This window comes from Corapipo altera, unplaced genomic scaffold (genome assembly GCF_003945725.1).
Source record: "Corapipo altera isolate COAL_440 unplaced genomic scaffold, ASM394572v1 1b, whole genome shotgun sequence".
NCBI lineage: Eukaryota > Metazoa > Chordata > Aves > Passeriformes > Pipridae > Corapipo > Corapipo altera.
In genome coordinates, this window is record NW_020884881.1 from 3,341,783 (window position 1) to 3,363,876 (window position 22,094).

Genomic DNA, 22,094 nt, shown 5'->3' on the forward strand with positions numbered 1-22,094 from the left:
GTTGTAACACTATGCTAGGAAGTAGTACACATTAAAATATTCAGAATAATAGGTATTTATTTTCAGTGCTATTTTCATTAAATATTGGTATAATATATGCATGTCTGAGGTAATAAATTAAAAATAAACTCAAGATTTCAGTCCCATATTTGTGCTGCATATTTTTTTCTACCATTATACATAATTTTGAAGCAAACACACACAGTCTGTAATTCTGAATGCAGCTAGGAATATTATTTTAACACAGTCACTTTTTGTTTCACTATAATTTTGCTGAGAATGGTTATTGCATGACACACTTTTAATAGATATTTTAGTTATACTATAGTTTTCTATTAAATCACACATACCGTAATTATAGGAAGATGGGCATGAAGATGTGCTTTGAGCCAAGGATGGCAAATATTGAATCAGAGTGATAGCACATACCGCAGGATTATTGTCTGCCTGCACTAGAGCCAGGATCCAGCAAAGCCATTTCAGTGTGTGCTTAGCTTTACACGAGTCATTTCAGTGTCACCCATGGCCTTAAGTGTTTGCTGAATCAAGGACTAGCCAAATCTGCAGAACTAAATTCATAGACTTTAACTGTGTGTTATTTGAAAATAGGTTTGCTGGTTTCATATTTTGTAAAATATTTTGTAATGACCTCCGTAAGATTTTTCGTATCAGTGAAGCACCCATGAAAGTTTCTAACCTGGTTCATAAATACACTATGAAAAAATAAGCAGCTACAATGACTCTCTTCTACACATTTTGTTAAAAGTAACAGCTGGTTTGAAAAGTTAATAAAGTAATTTTTTCCATGGTAAAATATAGTTAAAAAAATAAACTCTTAATTTAATCATCTTCCATCAAACATATAAGCATGTTAAAGGGCGGGGCATACTTCAGGTATTTTCATTTATAAATGCAAGAGATTGAGTGTATCAATCTTTTTGCACTTAAATGCTGGTGGTAGTAAGGCCCTTTCAGCTAAGTCTCCATCAAGCCCAACATCAGTGAGCTAAAGAAACAAACAAAACCAAATTTTGCTTGCATATAATTTTTTCAAAATCCTGAATTTAAAAAAAAAATCCTCTCTGCTTAGAAAAGGACTCTTATTTAACTGCTTCCATTAAAAAAGTATACCTCACCTCCATGTTGTTTTAACTTTAGTCAGTAATTCTGAATGCAAAGGATTTAAACACTCACTAAAATTGCTGTGGCAAGCCATCAGAGTCCTAATGTTCATAAATTGTGCTAATTCCCATTTAGATCAGGAAGCTATAGTTTAGAGCTAGAGCTAGTGGTTGTCTTAGTGTTAAAGGTCTATTTCCACCAGATTTTCTTTATTCTATTTCGCAAATAACTGACAGTGCTCATGAAGTGATCCTGAAAAACTGTTTGGTGTTATCAGCAGAAGCTACAGTCTGTGTGAAAACTCTCCATGCTCATGCAGTGAGTTGCATTGCTGGGGGGACCATGTTCTGCACTGCAGTGGTCTCGGGCCCAGCCACAGGGGCCAGCTGGGCAGCCTGGGGCCTTCAGTACTCCACCGAGCTCACGATTGCCATTGGCTCGTCAAACGTTGCCAACCTTATCTGCTTTGGGGTAGGGATGGAGAGAATTTCCCCCGTGTCAGTCGGTGAGTGAATCCCATTGTCCATTATGTTTGAAACCTCCTCCTCATGGTCCTCGTACAGTGTGTTGATGTGCAGCAAAGGGTGGGCTGAGTTGCAGTTCAGTGCAGGTGTTGGCTCTGGTTTGACCTGGTTCAAAGCCATACTGGTGGCAGCAGCAGTTGTGGCTATATGGTTGTGGTTACACGTGACAAAAGCTGCAGCAGCAGGCACAGTTCTGCATGTCTCAGATGAGTATAGGATCTCTTTTGCAGGATGAGGGGTGTCTAGAAGAAAACAAAACAGCCAGTTAAAGGACAGGTAGTCTGTCACCCTTCCAGTCCCTCAGTCAGGAGTGTCCTGAACCAATAAAAGTCATTGGCAGGTTTGCCACCAATTTCAGTGGGATCAGAAGTGGACCCTGAGCTGAATTTTCTTGGGAACCCTTGAGAAATCCAACAGGACTGTTTCAAAACAACAGGGTTGTACGTTCAGGGAAAGAGAATAAATAACAAATGGGGTTTGTAAATCTGGCTGATTTTACGCATGCTCATGCTTTCTTATGTGAATGATATTTTTGTAAAATGATGAAAAAAACAACTGAAAAATATATTTTATCCCCCTCTACAGTATGGCCGGTGTTTTATAAATGTTGTGATTTAATGTTTTGACAAACATTATGACTATTGAAATCCACAGGATGGAATACAAAAGGCACTGGTACTTTCAATGGGAAAAACTAGTGGTTACATATTGTAAGCCACTTGTCTTTAGAAAGAACTCAGCAATTTGACATTAACTGATGTCTCTTTCCAGAAATTATAAGTCTACCTTACCTGACGGACTGCAATGTAGGTCTAACTCAAAAACAAAGCTGAAATTTTTTAATGCAAATGGGGAGTCACAGAGCCCCAAAACTCCTGTAATTATTTTTTGCCCTTAAAATATTAAAGCACTAATTTAGATAAAGGTAATTGAGACCAGAAAACCCCAGTAGTTTTGAGGAGTTGAAATCACAGCAGGTAACTGGATAAGGAATGCTGTAGAATAGCTCACATGCATATTGGGGAGTTGGAGGGCTCTAAGGAGCATAGGGATTCGGAAGTGACAGAAACTTTTATACCTCAAATCACTTCTTTGCTGGGCAGTGGGGTGACGGTAGATGTCAGTCTGTCGAAGCCCAGAGGGAGGTCTTAGCTTGTAATGAGATGAGAGCCATTGCTTTAAGTACATACAGATTTTTCTGTAACTTCAACTGCATAGTGCTTCTTTCTTATGTCAGTAGCTTACAAAAATAAACAAGAAGATATCTGTCTATCAGTTTATCTACTGATCTATCACTTTTCTTAATGTTCAAATGGCTTTCCTCATCACTCTAGCACCTAGCAATTATTGATATATTTGAAACACTCCTTTGAGTTAAGACAGGGACAGGCTTTCCAGGAAACACATAGGAAACTGAGGCACAGAAAGAGCATCTCCTGTGAGGCCACACAGGAAGGGAATGGCAGAAATCCTGAATCCCTGACCAGCACCCACACTTCAGACTATCAATCTTCTGGTCCACATGAGACACAGGACAATTTAAAGTATCTCTTGTGTGAAGGACAATGTCAATGAGCTGAGTTGTGACTTCCTAGGTGACAAACACATGCCAACTGGTAAGAGTTGGTAGTTAGAGATTTTTGTTCTACAGGCAGCTTTAACTGCCATTACTAGTCTCCCACATGCTCCTGAGGGGCTATTACTGATCAGAGTACTGCTCATCTACCACGGAAGTTTCCATATGACTTGAAAATAAGGCATGTTTGAAATGTGCCAGGTGCTGGTGGAGAATGAAGGGTATCATGGGGCCAAACACTCATTTCCTTGGCAAGGCATGACCACATTTGTAGTGGTCATGCTTACATTTAAAAAACTACCCACATCAACAGCCTGCATCCTGTTTTGTACAGCTCTACTGTAATAATCCTTACCCTCCACATAGCTCTTTAAGAGAGAGAACCTCTGTTTCTGAGACCTGTAAGCCCTGAGATTATTAGCTATCCCAAAATCTAGCAAGGCAAGTCAAACCGTTCAGATAAACTTTGAGTTCCTGAAGATTGCTATGGTCTGTGGAGGTGGTATGGGCATTATGGCATACTGTACCTTTGAGAGAAGAGGTAACGTGAACTACAACATTTTCTTCCTGGTTTAAAAATCCACCCTCTTGGCTTTTTGATGTAGGCATCGAGGGGATGGCTTGAACCTCTGGCTTGGGTTTTTTGCTACTAAGTATATATGGATGAACATCCAAGGAAAAGTGCCGTGTGTGCTTTTTTTCACTGCTTGTGCTTGGGATAGCACTTGGCTCGGTTTTATGAGCGGACGATTGCTGTGAGGTTTTTGCAGCAGACTCTAACAAAGGAGCTATAAGGCTGTCTGTTGCCGTTTTTCTCCTCACAGGCTTCGGTTTATCAGGTTTATGGTTTTCAACCTTCATAATGGCTAACTGTTCCTTGAATGGCTGAGGAAGGGGATTGGTAGTCGGGATCCATTTCATCTTCTTCCTTGGTCTCTTAATGATGAGCTGTTCATTAGCATCAATGTCTGCTGGATCAACACTTGGGTCTATTGTTTGGATGCCTGAATCACGCATAGTTGGAGTAGCATCATGATTGGATTGGGCCAACGCTGCAAGCAGCTGGCGTACCACATTGTCGTACATCAGATCGCTCTCATTTGTAATAAAATCCAGACGGTTCAATGACTTTATGTGGTCCCTATTTTCATTACAAAACATGGCTAAAATATTGATATCACAAAACTGGGACTTCTGCCACTGTTTCTTGGTCTTTATTCCAACTTTGTTCAGTTTATCAAATATGAAGTTAGACTTCCGAAATATGAAGAGGTGAATTAAGTTGATGAGGATTATCAAGTTCATGAAGCACAGGAGAACAATATCTACACCAGCAATAATCCGCTGGAGCTGGACAGACGGCAGCTTACAGTTCACTCTGATGTGCAATTTGGAGCTGCTAGTTTTGTCTGGAGGCTCTCCTAGAGCACATGTAAATTCATTTTGCTTTTGTGTAGCATAGTAGGTGGATAAGTATGTGATTGGTATGATGCTTAAAAAGATGATGAATAGGTGCCTTGCAAGATAAAGCTTAGCTAAAAAGTTACTTCGTCCTCTTCTTTCCAGGTATTTCTCAAACAAGTTCTGTTCAGGGCTTTTCTCCTTCTCTGCATTCTCAATAATTTCCCTTTTTTCTCTCTCGGTGATCCCTGGGCCTTTGGACTGAATCTGTTTCTCTATTTTTGGTGCCCGCCCTTCAGCTGCACGGTGGTAGCAGTTATCAATCTCCTGAAGCAAAAAATTAAGCTCTGAAGTCAGCCGGGTGGAGGCAAGAAATTCCCAGCCCAGAGCTGGAATGTACATTATCCCAGCAAAAGCCAGCAGTGCATAAGGTAGGAACTTATGCTCAAACAAGGAGGGCCAGTGGCTGGCATCAACTCCTGGCAAGGCATCTTTTAATTCTGTCCAACAATATCCTCTGGCATACAAGGCTTGATCGCGGGTGAAGTTGTGTGGTGTATAACAGTATATTGGCTCCTCTGTATAACAGAGAGAAAAGTCACTGCTGTGCATTTAACCTACAAAAGGAGCTCTGGAAAATAAACATTTCAAATTATATCGATTTTATTTTACCGTATCTTTACATGAACATTAAGCCCTCCATGTCTATTAACCAGCTTAGCCTGCACACATCCTTGCAAAGCCCAAGGCCAAACTTTTTACCTGGAAGTTTTAGAATAAACCTGAGCTAAAAATGTCAGCAAGAAATTTGTCTTTTGGTTAATTAAATCTCTGGAAACAATATCCTAACCAACTGCGACCTGAACTCTGCAAAGCTAAGAGACCTGATATTCACTACACGGTCAGTAGCTGAGGATGTTCCATGCAAATGCTGAAATTTAGATGAAATTTAAGGTTCACCCCAGCTAAATATTCTTCCAAATAGAAAAAGTCAGATGTAGCCGAAAGCAATGTTTTTAATACTTATTAACAAAGTCCATTCGTTTGATATGGTAAAAAAAAATTGAAACTTACGACAAACAAGGATTTAGTCAACTGTATCCCTCTTAGGTAACATTCTTGAATTAAAGTGTGATTGATCAAGACAGAATCTGGTGTGTTACCAACTTCTTGCTATGGAAGTTTAATTCTACATGAGAAACTGTAACACTGGTTTTTTTACACAACATGTAATTAAATGGTGGAACTCACTGTCATACAGCATTATGGAAGAAACAAATACTGTGGATCAAGAAAGCAATCAGACAAAGTAATGGGAGAAAAAGTATAGCAAGGATTATTAAATACACAGTGATGCAATTTTTCTCTCAAGAAATGTTTAATCGCAGGCTGCTGGAGGGTGGAAGGGTTTATCAAAGCAAATTACACTGTATGCTTGTTTATTTTAACACTTCTCGATAAGTATTTTTTTTTTACCATCATCAGCAGGATGGTGGGATAAAAGGACTTTTGTCTTGACCTGGTAGATAAATTATGTTCTTATACAATCAGATTTTTCTAGCAATACGTGAAAGAAAGATAGAAAACCTTGTGAAAGCTAGAGCAGCATTAATTGCCTAAACAACAATGACCATTATGAGGAAACCCTATTCAAAGAGGAAGATCATGTTTTTATGTTTTGGCTGGTAGAACAAAGGGACTATATTTTACAGTGTTCTGGTATACCTTTAAAAAACCTCCCAAAATGAGACCCATAGGGAGAAGGCATGTTCTCCTGACTTGAAAATCACTCAAGAACACCAAGCCTGCTCCAGTTCTGAATGTAGTTTACAATTCAGATCAAGAACAGCTCACTGGAAGAGAGTGGTGGTACTGTTCTCTTAATCATAAAAATAATAAAAAAAATAATAAAGCATCATGTTGTTTGATAACAATAAATAGAATATTAAAAATTAATATGCAGGTAAACCCCCCTAATCTTTCTGGCTTGACAGATGACTCCTTACTGGACCAGTTGCTTTTTACATGTGAGCAAATCAAAAGCTAGTTCTTTGGTGTGGAGGTATAAACCTCTTCTGTGACCTACAGAGATCTACGTGCTGAGAACTGCACAAAAATTCTGTTGTTTTTTTTTTTTTTTTTTAAAGTGATTCAGTGAGAATTCTTTTCTAAAAATACTACCAATTAAACCAGAGTTGACAGAATAAATGCTGCTACCCAAGACAGCATGCACAGTGAGTAAGCCCTGCAAATTCTTTAATATCACTTCGGAAGACTATTTTAAAATGATCTAAGTTCAATCTCAGAGGATAACTTAAAGCACTCCAAAGTTACACAGCTTCCCATTTAGACTATTTTGTGTATTTACAGACGTGTTACAAGAAAAATGCTCACTGAGTCCCTTGGTTTGGGTAATTTACATGCCCTCCGAACCCTACCCATGAAGGGATGCATACAAAAAATTTCGTCTCCTACTATCAAAGACTTATTGTGGGATTTCTCAGGAGACCAGACAGAGTCCTATGTGAAAATGTTCCCACGGGGAAATAAAAAAAGCAGCATGCTACATTTCTCATAAGTAGAAATTTTTTTAATTGGGTGAACTTGCCAATAGGAAACCCAGTTTCCTGTGGTATATAAACATGGGTTCATTTCTCCTAGGTCTCAACATCATGAATACTTCAGAAGACAGCAACAAGTATTCATACTAATCACTCATAAGGATTATTTTTTGATTGATGTATCAGTTGCTACTATCAAATAAACTGAACAGTTCTTCCAGTTCTGTTCACTGAGACCTGAAAGCTAGAGTGACTTTTGCCAAAATTGTATATTTATACAACAATTCAATATATATTTATTTTATAAATAAAAAAAAAACCCCAAAATGTCTTAACATTTACATTTACATTGAACAGATACATTAAGAGATTAATGCTGCACCCTATCCATTGCCACTGCTTCAGAGAAAAAAGTCTGAAGAGCTTCACAACTCCAGTTTGGACTGACCAGCTGCATTACAGGCTACAAAACGGAGCTGTCCCAACCAGTAGAGACAGCAATTGTCATTTTACATTTTGCCACTAATTCAGGTAAAGTTATTTCATAGGGATATTTAGCTTAACCCTCTCAGCATAGGACTTGATTTACAAAACATAGCATTGGCTTTAAGAAGCTCACTCTTCTAGAATATGCTCCAGACAATGGAATTGAGAATTCCCTTCCAAGCTGATTCAAAGCAAAAGACTCATTTAGGTGTTGCCAATAGGAAGAGCTCGTCTCTCTCTTCATTGACAAGAAGCTGCCAAGCCAGATCGACACCAAGTTTGAGTAGTTTTTGTGAATGTTACCTCTTAGGTGATGGCAGCATTTAATCTGGCATTTAACAAACACCCTGAAGGTGTTTGATCCCATTACAGTACGGTATGGAACTGTTTCTCCTCCACTGCAACCTGTGTCAATCATGATTAAATTAAAAAACAGTATGCCAATAACTAATCTTGTTTGTTATGAAAGTTGGCAAAAACATACAGCTGGATCTCAATATGCAGATCTGATGAGGACAGCAGAGTAACAAGTTTTCCTCACACGTATAACTCACTTAGTAGTGAGCGCCCTTTCTAATACAGTTTCAGGAAGGCACAGCAGATAATTTTTTTTTTTAACAGTGTTCTCCTGATATGTAAGTAGTATGAAAAAAAAGATTGTAAGACTGTTAAAATCATAGCTCTCACACAGGATCATAGAATCATAGAATCAGCTGGGTTGGAAGGGACCTCCGAGATCCTCAAGTCCAACCCTCGATCCACTACCACTGCGGTTACTAGACCATGGCACTAAGTGCCACATCCAGTCTCTTTTTAAAAATCTCCAGGGACGGAGAATCCACTACTTCCCTGGGCAGCCCATTCCAATGGCTGATCACTCTCTCTGTAAAGAAATTCTTTCTAATATCTAACCTAAACCTCCCCTGGCACAACTTGAGACCATGCCCTCTTGTCTTGCTGATAGTTGCCTGGGAAAAGAGACCAACCCCCACCTGGCTATAACCTCCTTTCAGGTAGTTGTAGAGAGTGATGAGGTCTCCCCTGAGCCTCCTCTTCTCCAGGTTGAACAGCCCCAGCTCCCTCAGCCTCTCCTCATAGGATTTGTGCTTGAGTAATATTAAAAAATGTATTTGCTTTCAACTTTCATAAATATAGAAAGTTCTATATTCATAAATATAGAAAGTTTCAACTGATACTCTTATTTCACCCTGAAAATCCTCAAGCAGTTTGGGAAGCTTCTTTATCATATAATCATTCTAGTCACCATGAAACACAGCTTTTTCCTGAGACTCCGCAGTTGAACTGCATATGGCATGGCTGTTCAATTGTGTAGGAAAATACAATAGAGTAAGGTCCTGTAAAGAAATTTTTTTAAAAGCTTAGAGAGCATTATTATGGCTGAGTGGATTGGTCATCCTCTCAATGTTGTGTAGTCTAAAGCCTATAAAAATAATCTATTCCTCTGCTCCTTGAAAGCTACAGTCCTGTGAGCCTAAGGGACAGAAATTCCTATAAGAAAATCCGGAAAGCAAGGTCATCATCTCCCAAATAATCTTTTGCCAGTTCCAAAAAATTATGAAAAGGTGGTTAAGGGTGGACATGAAGGTATGATTTGCCCATATGTGCATTTCTAGCAAAGGCAAAATAAAGGTAACTAAGCTGCCATTGTTGTTGGTGGACGGAATACTAAACTTAACTTTTCCACAGTAAATGTGATGGTTTACTGCAAAACTTTTAGTTCTGATGCTCAGAGTAAAGTTTCAGTAGGTTCAAAGTCTGAAGGTGCACCTACAGAAATGTGTTAACTGCATGCCAGAATATGAAGTTCAACATTGACATACATCGAGCTCAGGCCTCAGTACTGCAGCTCAATTGAAGGGAAGAGATACCAGAAGCACAGTTTAACAAGGAAGTTGAGAGTTGTGTGCACGTATATGTGTGTGTGTATATTTGCCTATTTATAACATGAAACACCTTGCAAAAAATGTGACCTGGGTTATGGTATGCTGAAATGACACTGTCAAGAAAATATGGTGAAGTCGTAGGTATGTATCACTCTCCATTGTCCATGCAAGTTTTTACAGGTCTTCCCGGGAAAGTGAGTGAATTGCACCTAACGCATTCACTAGCCCCTTAAAAATAAAGACAACAATGGCAATCTCTTAGCATTCAACAGCATAAAAAGTAAGAACTGCTCCTAAAAAGACTTAAGTTGCTTCAAGCATTGGGCATTTCCCTTGAAGCCAATGGGATTACTCACAGCGCATAAAATCTGGCATGTGCATCTCTCTTTGAAGAACTGATGCTGTAGTGGGGTCACTTTCAAACTTCTAAAATATTATTATGAGCAAAAGTTATTTAAATAAATATGGACAACAAATTTAGATGCTTTGGTAGGCACTACAAAGTAAGAAAAGAAAATATTAGTAATAAACAGTATATGCCCCTATGTAACAGGGCAAATGACTTTTTACACCTACTGCATTCCCAGTGGAATGAAGTATAGTTACCCAAAGCAAAATATAAACTGTAATAACAAATTGTGTATGTCTCCTGTGGCCTCCAGCTTTCAGAATTTACTCTGGAAAAAGAAATCACACCTCATTAATCTTCCAACTGAATTGCATAATTTCAGGATTCCAGTGCAGTAAATCAGTAATGCAGAAGAAACAGTACAATTTTGTAATCACAGACAGAAAAAAAAGAAAGTTTTCAGAAAATGTAATTCAAATACGAAAAAAATATGAAAATTCTTGTGCTTGCTACACCAAGGGAAAGGTAAGTATGACTCTTGTGCAAAAAGTTCTTCAAGGACCTAGCAGTAAATACTCAGCCTGACCACCATGGCCCTACATGGGTATAGGCAGCAGAACTGGTGCTTAAAGGCTGTGGAACAGGCTGGATCTCCTAGTCCCATGACAAGTGCCTAAACTCTCATACTGGAGATCCGAGCTAAGTATCACGTAAGTATATTGATAAGTGCACTTACTGAGTCAAATATACTCTAGACTCACCCTAGCCTAGTGCTTCCTAGCAACTGGCATCTGTTTCTTGAAGAAGGCTGCTAAATATCCTCAGACCTGTGCTCAACCTGCTTATGAAGAAAAGATGGCAAGCCAGTCAAGATCTCTGAAGCACTCCTTGTACTCTCCACTTGTCTCTAAGGAGTAATTCAACATTTAGGTAGTATTTCCGAATCTCCCTGCCCATTATTCCCAGTGCACAAGTTTCTAACAGACAAAATAATTTAGAAACTCCCTGAATTCAGCAATAAATGCCAGTATTTGACAAGGGTATTCCTAATCATACTGCTGTCCTTACTTTGTGTCACATACATCTAAGCAATCTTATATGCACGCCTTATTCATCTTGGGTACTAAAAGGCACAAGAAAGCAGGTAGCAAACTGTTTATTTTAAGAAACAGAAATAATTTATTTAGTAGTTTCTCAGCAATTTTTAAAAGGAAAAGAAGAAATGTCCTGGATCCTCTTCTCTCTGAAAAAAAAAATGGATAAAAAAATTCATGTTACTAAGGCTGCAAATGTAGTCTAAGAAAGTAAAACATTATCTAAGCAGTATACATGTTTTCCATCTCAGTTACATAGTCCATAGGGAATATGTAACTCTGCCTTGAATGTGATTTTAACAAATGGTGGCTAATACCCAAATTAACTGACAGCAAAAGGAAAAGCTCCCTTAACTAGTTTATTTCAACTACTTTATTTAAAGGTTAGAAATTAGTACAGCACAGGGATGGATCCTTGACACTACTTTTGTGTATCAACTGTAGTCATACAGTCCTATTTAACTAAGTTTAGTCATATGAATAAGAAAACATCCATCAAAGTAAGCCTTAACTCAGCAAGCTAATTACTAAGAATTATTACTTTTATCAAAACAAAAAGACAATACCTTTAGCCTTCTTAGGGAATATTCCTTCCAAATCTGAATACAGGTTCCATGACCATGAAGTCTTCCTAAGGTACAAATTTCTCCATGATCAGCAAGGTAAGGTATAGCCTTTTTTGCCCAATCTCTGAAACCACTTGTCCTGTTTAAGAAAAAAATCTTGAAAAGAAAGTCCCTAAAGAAATGAGATAGGAAACCACTGCTCCTATTAAGTTTTACTGGCCTATACTCTACAAGGATTGATCATAACGAGTAAGAAGTAAATAAGCAGCTTCAAGGATGTATAGGTATTGGGTCACCCACACGAGTAACTGCAGTGCAAGCGCTGCAGCAGGTGTCCCTGTATTTCCAATTTGGTTTTTTTTTGCTTGCAAGGCTGTTGCTTGAACTGCATACATTTTAGATCTGCAAATCAATAAATTAGCAATGCACTTTCCTAGTGTATATATAAATTTACAGAACTATATTCCCTGTATGTAATAAACACTGGCTCTTCTAAAAGTAGCTGGTACACTGAAGTTCCCTTACCAGCAATCTGAGGCTAAAAGACTTGTAACACCTGTCCAGGTTAGTCAGGAGAAAAAGGTATCTACTCCAACTTGATATGTTGAAGGCTGTTGGAGAAGGTTATTCCAGAAAACCGCAACTATTATGCAGAAGGTGCAGAGACACCTAAGTGAAATCCATTCGGCTGCTCCTATAGAGGAATTTTCCTCAGTGATGAACTACCATCCACCATGTGATGGCCACGCAGGATAGTGGTAACAACACTGGAAAGAGACCTTATTTATAGTGACTGTACTGTTGAACTTCACTAGCAGCATTTCTTTCTGTGCTCAAAAGAGCTCTGTGAGCATTCAGAAAACACCTGGAAGGAAATGACAATGCTTGTGATTGTACAAAGAGCTCTGTATTACGCCAAGATTTGAGGGAAGGTTAGATCTGAACCTAAAGGAATGTATTCATCAAAACATAATTAATGAAATTCAGCCATGCAGGCAGTCCTACAAAAGAGATCTGAATAACATTTACTTCTAAATTTAGCACTTACATGAGGAGGTGAGAGGAATTCTGGTGATGTACAGATCTTCCGCATAGTAGAAGTAGTAAGGTGTGAAAATAATGTTTTAATGTTTTGCAAAGATTAAAAAAATGATGTTGGCCAATCCAAAAATTGTCCTCTAGAGATGGAACTCCAAAGCAACTACAGAGACATTATGGTAATGTGGACTACAGAAATACCTAAAGTAAACTGCAAGAATAAATGCCGAAGTGAAAGGAATTATGAAAATCCAGTGAAACTGATAATACATAGACAAGGGTGGCTTCCTAAACCAAGGGTCAAATGCAAAATACAACCACAGGAAGTAACAGGAAACAGTAGGTTTGTTCTATTGCACCACAGTTATTTAATGACTAGAAATAAAAAAGATGGCTTGTATTAAGTATCTCTTGCCATAATCACAGCATCCAGAAAACTTCATATTGAAAAAGATGAAAAAGACCAATAAGTTTGCTCATTAGGTAATAATATTATTTTAATAACATAGTATTTATAGGGCAGAGGTGGCCAGTCTACTGCTTTTTGGAAAACTGGTTCCTCCATGTGTAGAGAAATTGGATTTTGTAATGTATCACAACTGTTTTGATTCATCACAGCAGAGCCAGGAGAACTGGCAGCTCCCAGGGGCTCTGCCAGTTCCAGCATGAAGGTCTCCTGACCTCCTGAAGAGATATGGATCTTTCAGAAGATAAGGTACCCCAACCTCAAAATGTGAAATAACTATCTGAGCATTTAACCCAAATGCTCCAGAAATAGTCACTGAGCTCTATGCTGCAAAAAACACCATACATCTCAGCACCTGGCTGCAGCACTGCTCCAGCAACCGTGAATCTGCATGACAGGCACGGTGCCACTGAAGGAAAGCAAACAAATCCCCAAACCTTGCTATCATAATGAACTGCTGCATTTCCCAGTTCAAATGCAAGAGTATAATACATGCCTGGGACAAAATCCCCAATGATGTAAATATCTGCACTGAATTAAATGTTTTTCTTAGAACAAATCCTGTATCATGTAAAACAAATGGCATCTCTACACAAATCATGCCGGCCTACTGCGAAATTATTCTGCTGTTGTAATTAAACATGTATACCTACTGAGGGTGCCTACTGCAGTTATTTTTAATACTGACAGAACCCAAGTAACTCAGTGATGATGCAGATTTTTCTTGAAGAGTTTTACAGCTCTGAGTTCTTCTTACAGTTAAGAAACCACACAAGCTGAGATTTCCTCTGCATCATGGATGTATGATTTCTATCTAGTTTAGAGACAACAGAGAGCTTCAAACGACTCAGGGTAGGTTTAAAAAACAGACTCAACCTTACCCTTATTTATTCATAAATTTTCCTCTTTGACAAAAGGTGAATAAATTAAGTAGCTCTTAAACAAAAATATTTTTGACCATCTGTTCAAATTGTTGGTTATCTGAAAGGATGTATTAAGATAAAACTCATCCACATTTTGGACCTCTTCACATATATGACACTTGAAAAAATGAAGGAGTTAGTAGCACTAACAGGGTCTTTAAAGACTATATAACAAAACATGATGTATGTGTGTTGCTGAAGTTTGAGAAACAGAATTTATGACAGGAAAATATTTGTAGCTGCTAGGAACTGCAGTTCAGTGATTACACATGTATTGCTCATGCATTTCCTCAAGAATACTTTCTATCTACCATTCACCTGCGTAACTGCAAATCTTTAAATTATCAAAACTCGCAAAGTCCCAGCACGTATATCTTGTGCACACCTCGTATTTGTATGTGAGTAAACTGCCCTTACTCTTCAGAAAAATCCCACCAGCAATGCAAACAGCAGCAGCTGAACTGTAGCCAGCCCATGCTTGTATCATTTAATCCTTTTTAAGAATACGTGCTTAGAAAGCACTTAAGGGTAATGAGACACTACTCAAATTCTCTTTTCTCTGCTAATATCACCTCACAAACAATTTCTGCACTGGTGTCATCAGGTACACAAAATATTCTGGCCCTGTACTCTTAGCACTAAGAATAATCACTTGGAAAAACTTTGTCTTTACTCTCTTACTGTATGTTGTTTTAAGTGCAGTTGAAGAGAAAAACTGAAAAACCAGATCAAAAGTCATCTATTAGATAAGTCACCTAAGTAAGGATATGAAAATATCCTACCACAACTTGAAACAGGAATACAAATTAGAAAAGCTAACCAAAAACACAAAATAAAGCTCTATCTCATAATACAGAAATCTGCAGCATATACTGTTTCAACCATACTGTAGTGTGAAAAGCAAAGAAGACATTGAACTCATGCATATACTGTACTACACAGTGAAGTAAGCATTGCTTATGTAAATCATTACAAAACAGAAAATAAAACACAAAAACTTGAACTGACCCTTCAGTCATTTAACTTACTGTCTCTTTCCATTGCTTTCTCATGAAAATTTTTTAGCAGAAGGATGGTAGAGGCTGAGCTATGTAACTGCTAAGAGACATAGAAATACAGTATTTTTGAGCAACTTTTTTTGTATTTTGTAGGCACTGTTTTATAAACCTAGCATGGAAATCAGTGTCACAGCTTGGCTTTTGACTAAAGTATAAAAATCAACTAGATGACTGCTTTGCTTTATTTTAATAAAGTACTGGTATTTAACAGCTTCTGAGAGAAAAGCAAACATGACTGCAACATGGAAAGAAAAATTCACTGTAAATAGAAAGCATGAGGCAAGAGGGATATTACTTAGCAATGCTTTGACCACACCAGTTTTGAAACCAAAATACTTCAATATTGTGGAGGTAACACATAACAAAAGCAGCAATGTATTCTCCTTTAGGGCCCACCACTCTCTGGTCCCTTGCACGAAGAACTTCCCACAGACATTACTGATGGCATTGCTTCTGGACCCGGCACAACACTGAACTGGAATATTTAAATGCCTCACTAAACACAAAGTGATACAAACAAATTAAGCAGCACATCATGAAAGTCAAGTATCTCTTAAACTACTGGATTGTAGAACAGTGTCTTGGAAGTTCAGCAAATACCATGAGACACCTCACTACAAAAGGCTGCCACCTGTAGCACTGTTGCCAGTCAGGGAGGACAGAACACAGCACTCGCTGATCCAGCAGCATCCTACTTGTAGCTGTGGCTTGTGCGTACTAGTACCATGGTAAAAACAGGGAGAGTAAAGGATGAAAAACTCATGGCACATCTAACAGACCCACTTCAAACTGGCAATGAATGTTGCTGTCTAATACTCCACATTCTGTGCATTTTGGAAAGGAAGTGAAAATGGTAAGGCAGTGTTTTAAAGGACTAATCCCTTTTTATCTAGATCCATACCACTCCAGACTGATCATGTGTTGACAGGAAATACTGAAACATTATAACTAAAAACCACTGCCGAAATCCAACACAAACTGTAGGTGGACTAGAACTACATAACTGAGATCCTTACCTACTAACATTTAATTAAAAGTTTGGTGGTTTACCATTTTTTTCACCAAATATTAATGTAAGGCTGGCTTACATTAATAAGGAAACACTTTAAATAAAAAGAACATAAAAACTTTTATCATAGGAAAGGGAACAATCCAGCAGGCTCCAATGCAGCTAAAATGAAGAGACAAAAGTGACAACCTATACTTACAGGCTCAAAATTTGCTTCACCACCAGCTAGTACTTGGTATAATCACCTATTTATGCCCTGGGACAGCACAGTACTATCAAATCTGAACTCTCCATTCACAAATGTCCACTCGGTCAGAGAAAAATGCCTCAAAAACTTTCCTTATTATCCCTGAGGTCAACATACATTGGCCCTAAATAGAGGATGTGCAGGTTTTATATCAAGTTTGTTCACAGGTGAGTTTTAGAAAGGGAAACAATATTCATTCTTCTCTTGTGTGTGCTCATGTGGGCTTTCTTTGTGTTGGGTAGCTGAATATTGCTTCTAAATGATGATCTCATGATGATCTTACGCCCAGTATAAATATGGCACATGGATTTATTTTAATTAACTTTCTAGAGGTGTCCTTTCTGGAATCACACTTGTTTGCTTGAAAAACATTAAAGGAGAATTGAGAGACTCAGAAATAACAATGTAGGAGGTTAGCTGAGTGACTTTCTTTCCTCTTACGAAGAAGGTTTAGGAAGTAAGGGCCACTGAAAGAATCATGTTACTTCAGCCATCAGAGTGAACTCCTGTCCCCATTGAAACCAGTGGTCAAACTCTTACTGCCTCCTTTGTAGCCTGAATTTAACTTTCAGGAGCACATCCTAGAAGTGTGTATGCCCTTCACTCTGCAGAGAGCTCAACTGCACCCCAAATGCACTGCCATCTAGAAGTGAAGTTTGGAAACAAAATCTTATCTCCCAATAAAATTTGGTTATGTTACAGATTCATTTATAGGGCTAAAGCGAACCAAGGATGACAGCCCTTTTCTAACCTTGAGTAAGATTGTAAAGACACCAAGCATCCAGGGCTGCATAACATGGAGCATGTCCAGCAGGTTGAGAGGCCCTCTACTCTGTTCTCCTGAGACCCAACCTGCAGTCCTGCATCCAGCTGGGGCCCTCTGCACAGGAAAGCTCTCCTAGAGTGAGTTCAGACAAGGTTCATGAAAACAATCAGAGGGATGGAGTACTTCGATGGCAGGCTGAGAGAGCTGGGGCTGTTCAGCCTGGAGAACAGAAGGTTCCAGGAAGACCTTACTGCAGCCTTGCAGTACTTAAAGGGGACTTTTTAAGACAGACTTTTTAGCAGGTCCTGTATTGACAGGACAATGGTTTTAAACTGGAAGAGGGTAGCTTTATATTGGATTCACGGAAGAAATTCTTTGCTGGGTGGGGGGCAGGTAAGCACTGAAATAGACTGCCCAGAGAAGTTGTGGATGTCCTTTCCCAAGGCAAGGTTGGACAGGGTTTTGAGCAATGTCGTCTAGTGGAAGATGTCCATGTCCATGGCAGGTACTTGGACTAGATGATCTTTAAAGACCCTTTCAACCCAAACTATTCTATGATTTTATGATACATGTAATAGAAGAAAAGCACAATACCTAATTTAAAGTCTTCTGTAAAGCATTACGTTCAGATGGATTGTGATTTATTCAAAACATCAGCATAGTATCTACTAAACAGTTAGGTCTTGCTTTTTATGTTATTAAAGCAGTAATTTGTCACTTAATTTCCCAAAAGAGATGTAAAGATCAGAACACTCCATTTGTTTGGAAGGGCAAACAAATCACTTTCATGAAGAGCATATGAATTTACCTAAACAATGATTGCACTAAACCAACAAAATTAAATAAATAACTTTATCTCTGGCCTATAGACTACATAATATATTGTACTAGAGACATAATGATTTTTAAGGTTGTTAATTACAATCTTTTAAATAAACAACATGCTCTTTCTTTGTCCTCTGTTGCATGGCTGAACTCTGCTTTCAAACATGCTTCACTGCAGCCTCTGGCAGCAGAAGACTTACTGCTGGCCTGGGATGCCCAGGCTTCCTGTGACGATGGGGTGCCTTCTGCACACCCCCAGGGGAGGACACCCACACTGCTTGGCCAAGCAACTGCCACCACACTTGTGGCACAGACTGTACAGTTGCTCTTGACTGCGCTTTAAGCTACACTTTTCACTGACATAAGCTAAAAGGTAGATCAGAGAAATAGGAGGCTCTTATCTCCTCTACCCACTCATTATGCAGGTTCTTTCAGTGCTCAGCAAAAAAAGTTTTGTGAGAAACCACTGCTTTTAGACAACTACACTTTTATGTCTTGAGTGCATGCACCATAGTTCCAAAAGCTTTACCAGTACTGATTAAATAGGATGGTACAGCCCCCAGAAAAGGGGGTTGTTTTCAGTTTAGTGGCATGATGGTATCTTCCCACTGGACATCATTAACAGAATGAGGAATAATAGTAAGTATCTGATAAGCATACAAGTGCCCAAAGGAAAGTTTGGGAAGCTACTATGATATTCACAACAAAGGGGCAGTAGATACCTTACTCAATTTTATCAGCAAAGTTTGAACTTCCATACCTATTATTTAAGTTGCACACAAGGAGCAGTATCCAAAGAAAAGTTAGATGTTTTTTAAGATCAGTGGCAGTGCATGGGTGAAAAATCACAAACTGCAGAATCAGTAGTAAGCATGTATCCAGCTGAACTGTTATTTCCAGCGTCAGTGTGTCTGGACAAGCCTGACTTATTAAAGAAGGCTGAGTAAAACTGTTCTGTTAAAGAGTGACATCTGATTCAGATCACATTAAAACTAATAGAAGTTTTGCTCTTGAACTCTGTGGAAGCAGAACTGAATCTACTAACCCCAAACTCTTTGACTCAACCCTGAAAAAGAATCTATTTACTTTTGTCAGACCCTTAGAGTTTTTATATTACATTCTCTTGTATTTGCAATTTTTTTCTTTTTTTTCTCATATTATTTTTCTAACTGCAGACCATCTGAACAAACACATGACATCATATGAGGGAAGAATGTTACCCACGTTTTCCCAGAGACATAAGGGTGTTTTCTGCGATGCCTTATAAACTTTGCCCTGGCAGGATACAATAGGCTACTGCTCTTACTGGGTCAAACCAGAATACACAGTCCATAAGTAGACATAAGTGATATTGCCTTAAGCCCTTCTGAAAAACAAATCTGGAATGCAACTGTCACCCTAGAGAACAGTCTCCCACAGCACAAAATAAACTCAATTGCAGAAATATAGGCAGATGCGAGTAAATTCAGTAGACTCCCTTTCTTCCATGTATGTGTGAGGACCACAGTTTAGCCGTGCAGAGCGATATCCACTGTATAAATGTGAGTCTCTTAGACTTGACACTTCCTCCACAATCTGCAGTCTCAGATGACTAGTTCATATGGAGCAAGTTACTGCTGTCTGAACAAGCAGTGAGTCATTGAAGGGCTTCTGCTAGGAAGCACTATGTAAAGGAACACACATGAAGGGGGACATAACCTTGCCTGCACCCAAGGTTGAGTTTAGGCCTACTGAGGTTCAAAACTGTACATCTCAAACAATATGAAAGCACATATATAAGTAAGGATGCACTCTATTAGCTTACCTCTCTACAGAGGAAAGAATCACAAAACTTTTGCATTCCACAGAGTCCCCAAAGGTGACCTTGAATCCTGTCTTTCAGTTGCTATGAAGAGTTGGTTTTCACGTGCCCTGTAAACTTGGTTTCTCCAAGATACCCCCAGACGACCATCCAAAAAATGAGGCTCTTATTAAGTGTGGCTGATCTAAAACTTGATCTAAATAACTGTATTTTTTTAAAAATTGAGGGAAATTGAAAAAGTTTTAACTATAATTAAGAAAAATCTCCAGACTCCATTTGCAAGCAGTTATTCTTCTAGGTGATTTATCTCATAAAGAAAACAAGTATTAGGTATATTAAGTGTTGGAAGTCAATCCCAAAGCAGGGAGGTTCTTACCAACCTCACAAGGTACAGAGTGCCAGGTCCATCCCATATATGGATGGAAATTATTATACTAATAATTTCCCATGGATCTTCAGTATGGAGCTTTAAGGGACATTAAAAGCAGTCATGAGCTGGCAGCTACACTCATCAAGCCTATAATTCACAAAGCAAAACAATGTTTACATATGTGGTAGTGGCCCAAAAGGTGTCATAACAGTTTACTGGATCAGTAATTTTCAAGGCTCATCAAAATGTGACCTTCCAAGACTGGTGGTGATGGGCAATCAAACCAAGCTTTTTAAATTGTTACTGGGTGTATGCAAGATGTAGGCCCTCAAGAAGAAGAGACACCGGTGATTTCCACTGTGATAATATGGCAAAGCACATTGTGCATGTGGCTCCATATACAGTATCGGCCTCTCCCTAGCAGGCCAGTTAACACTCATGTTGAGACGACTGAAGTAACAACAGGACAATGCTTGACGCCAGCCAGGGTCCAGCTTAGGACCTGCTCAGGATCCACCTCAAGGAGCATTAACCTGCACCCTGTGTCACCCACGCTGGCTCCCAGCGGCTGCCCGGCAGCAGACACCTCCCTGCAGGTCAGTGCCCTGGAGGGTGGCTGGGGACCCCTGCCCACCGCTCGCCTGCGGCAAGGCGAGAGGCAGCAACTGCCCCCGTCAGGGAGCGGCCACCACGTCGACACCGCTCCCCTGCCCGCCAAGGCGAAGGGCAGAGGCCGCGTCCTGGGCACAGGTGGCTCTCAGGCAGTGGCTGCTGCCGCCCTGCCGCCGTCCCCGCCTGCCCAGGCGAGGGCTGGCAGACACCTCCAGCACCAATGGTCCCGCTCAGCAGCCACTGGGGCACGGCCCTGCCCGTCCTTCCGCCCTTACCGGCAAAGTTCTTGGTGAAGACGAGGGTGACGAGGAGGATGGGGATGAGGACGGTCCCGATGGTGACCACGCGGTCGAAGGGCAGCTCCAGCTTCAGCTGGAGGAGCAGAGCCGCCAGTGCACCCGCCTTGTCATCCTGCTGCCCCGGCAGGATGAGCTCCTTCAGCTTCTCGCCTGCCAGCAGCGCCGTGGCCATGTCGGGGTGGTTATCGATGATGTGTTGCATAAGCAGCGGCGGCGGGCGGCCTCACGCCGCCGGGCCTCCCCGGGGACGGGCTGGCTGCGGGCGGTGCCCGCCCGGCCTGCGGGGACAACACCGACAGCGGTGACGGCGGCGCCCGGCCGGGCTGCGCTGCCGCAGCGGCACCGAGCGCTCCCCCGGCCCCGGGCAGCGCGGGGCGGGCGGGCTGTGCAGGGCACGGCAGCCTCCGCTCCCCGCAGCCCTGCGGGGACGTGTCATGACAGACGGGCGGCGACATGAGCTGTGCCGGTGACAGCTGTGCCATTAAACGCTGCCTCCGCTTCGCAACCCGCGCTGTACAACAGCGGCGCCGCAGCCATGCAACCAGGCAGACCGGAGCCGCCTCCCTAAGCGCTGCAGAGAAGGAAGGGGGCATTTACCTGGCAACTTCGGTTCCCTCGGCTCCCGGAGGATGTTGAGCGAAACTGATGGCTGGTACAGAACAGCGGACGCCGCAAATAAAGTTACACTGGACCTTCCTGCCGAAAAAATGTCCCTGCACCTCCAGGAGTAATAAAATCGCCCCGGGTGCGGAGCGGGAGGCGTATGACGTGCTGATGCTGGTTACAGCAGCGGGCGGCTGGCGCTCGCATGGAAATGCTCGCCTGCACCGATCGGCGGTAACACACGGAGCAGTTCAAGAAGGGGCTCGCAGCGGCTGAGGGGAGGAGAAGCAGGAGGAGGCGGCGAGAGCAGCCCGGAATGAACTGCAGAGGTCCTTTAAGGCATCAAAGCGAGCAGCTGGAGCCTGCGGCGCCGGGAGCGGCCGCAGCAGGGCGGCCGGGAGCGCCGCGGCCGCGCAGGCGGTGCGGCACAGGCAGAGGCAGAGGCAGAGGCAGAGGCAGAGGCAGAGGCAGAGGCAGAGGCAGAGGCAGAGGCA

At 40.8% G+C, this 22,094-nt stretch overlaps 1 protein-coding gene across 6 annotated transcripts; it reads right to left on the reverse strand.

Annotated features, from left to right (window-relative positions):
- Positions 1-39: 39 nt before the first annotated feature.
- PANX2 (pannexin 2) lies at positions 40-22,026 on the reverse strand. 6 transcript variants are annotated; one of them, XM_027639697.1, is made up of 5 exons: positions 21,595-22,026; positions 20,974-21,275; positions 3,750-5,201; positions 2,725-2,798; positions 1,781-1,888 (listed from the first exon to the last, which is right to left on the reverse strand). In XM_027639697.1, the coding sequence occupies exons 2-4, from the start codon at positions 21,197-21,199 to the stop codon at positions 2,767-2,769; spliced, it is 1,710 nt and encodes a 569-aa protein (XP_027495498.1). In that variant the 5' UTR covers positions 21,200-21,275; positions 21,595-22,026; the 3' UTR covers positions 1,781-1,888; positions 2,725-2,766. The 6 variants fall into 6 exon arrangements, 5 of the variants coding, with proteins under 5 accessions (XP_027495494.1, XP_027495495.1, XP_027495496.1 ...); XM_027639693.1 differs by lacking the exon at positions 2,725-2,798 and having other exon boundaries at positions 40-1,888; XM_027639694.1 differs by lacking the exons at positions 2,725-2,798; positions 20,974-21,275; positions 21,595-22,026 and adding exons at positions 5,698-7,599; positions 7,657-8,437 and having other exon boundaries at positions 40-1,888; positions 3,750-5,254.
- Between the last annotated feature and the right edge of the window lie 68 nt (positions 22,027-22,094).

Excerpts from the sequence above, each read along its gene's own strand:
- PANX2 (XM_027639693.1), bottom strand. The coding sequence starts at position 21,199 with ATGCAACACATCATCGATAACCACCCCGACATGGCCACGGCGCTGCTG. Across the intron at positions 5,202-20,973 it reads CTTCACCAAGAACTTTGCCG|AGGAGCCAATATACTGTTAT; the intron begins GTAAGGGCGGAA and ends TCTGTTATACAG. Across the intron at positions 1,889-3,749 it reads CGTTACCTCTTCTCTCAAAG|ACACCCCTCATCCTGCAAAA; the intron begins GTACAGTATGCC and ends GTTTTCTTCTAG.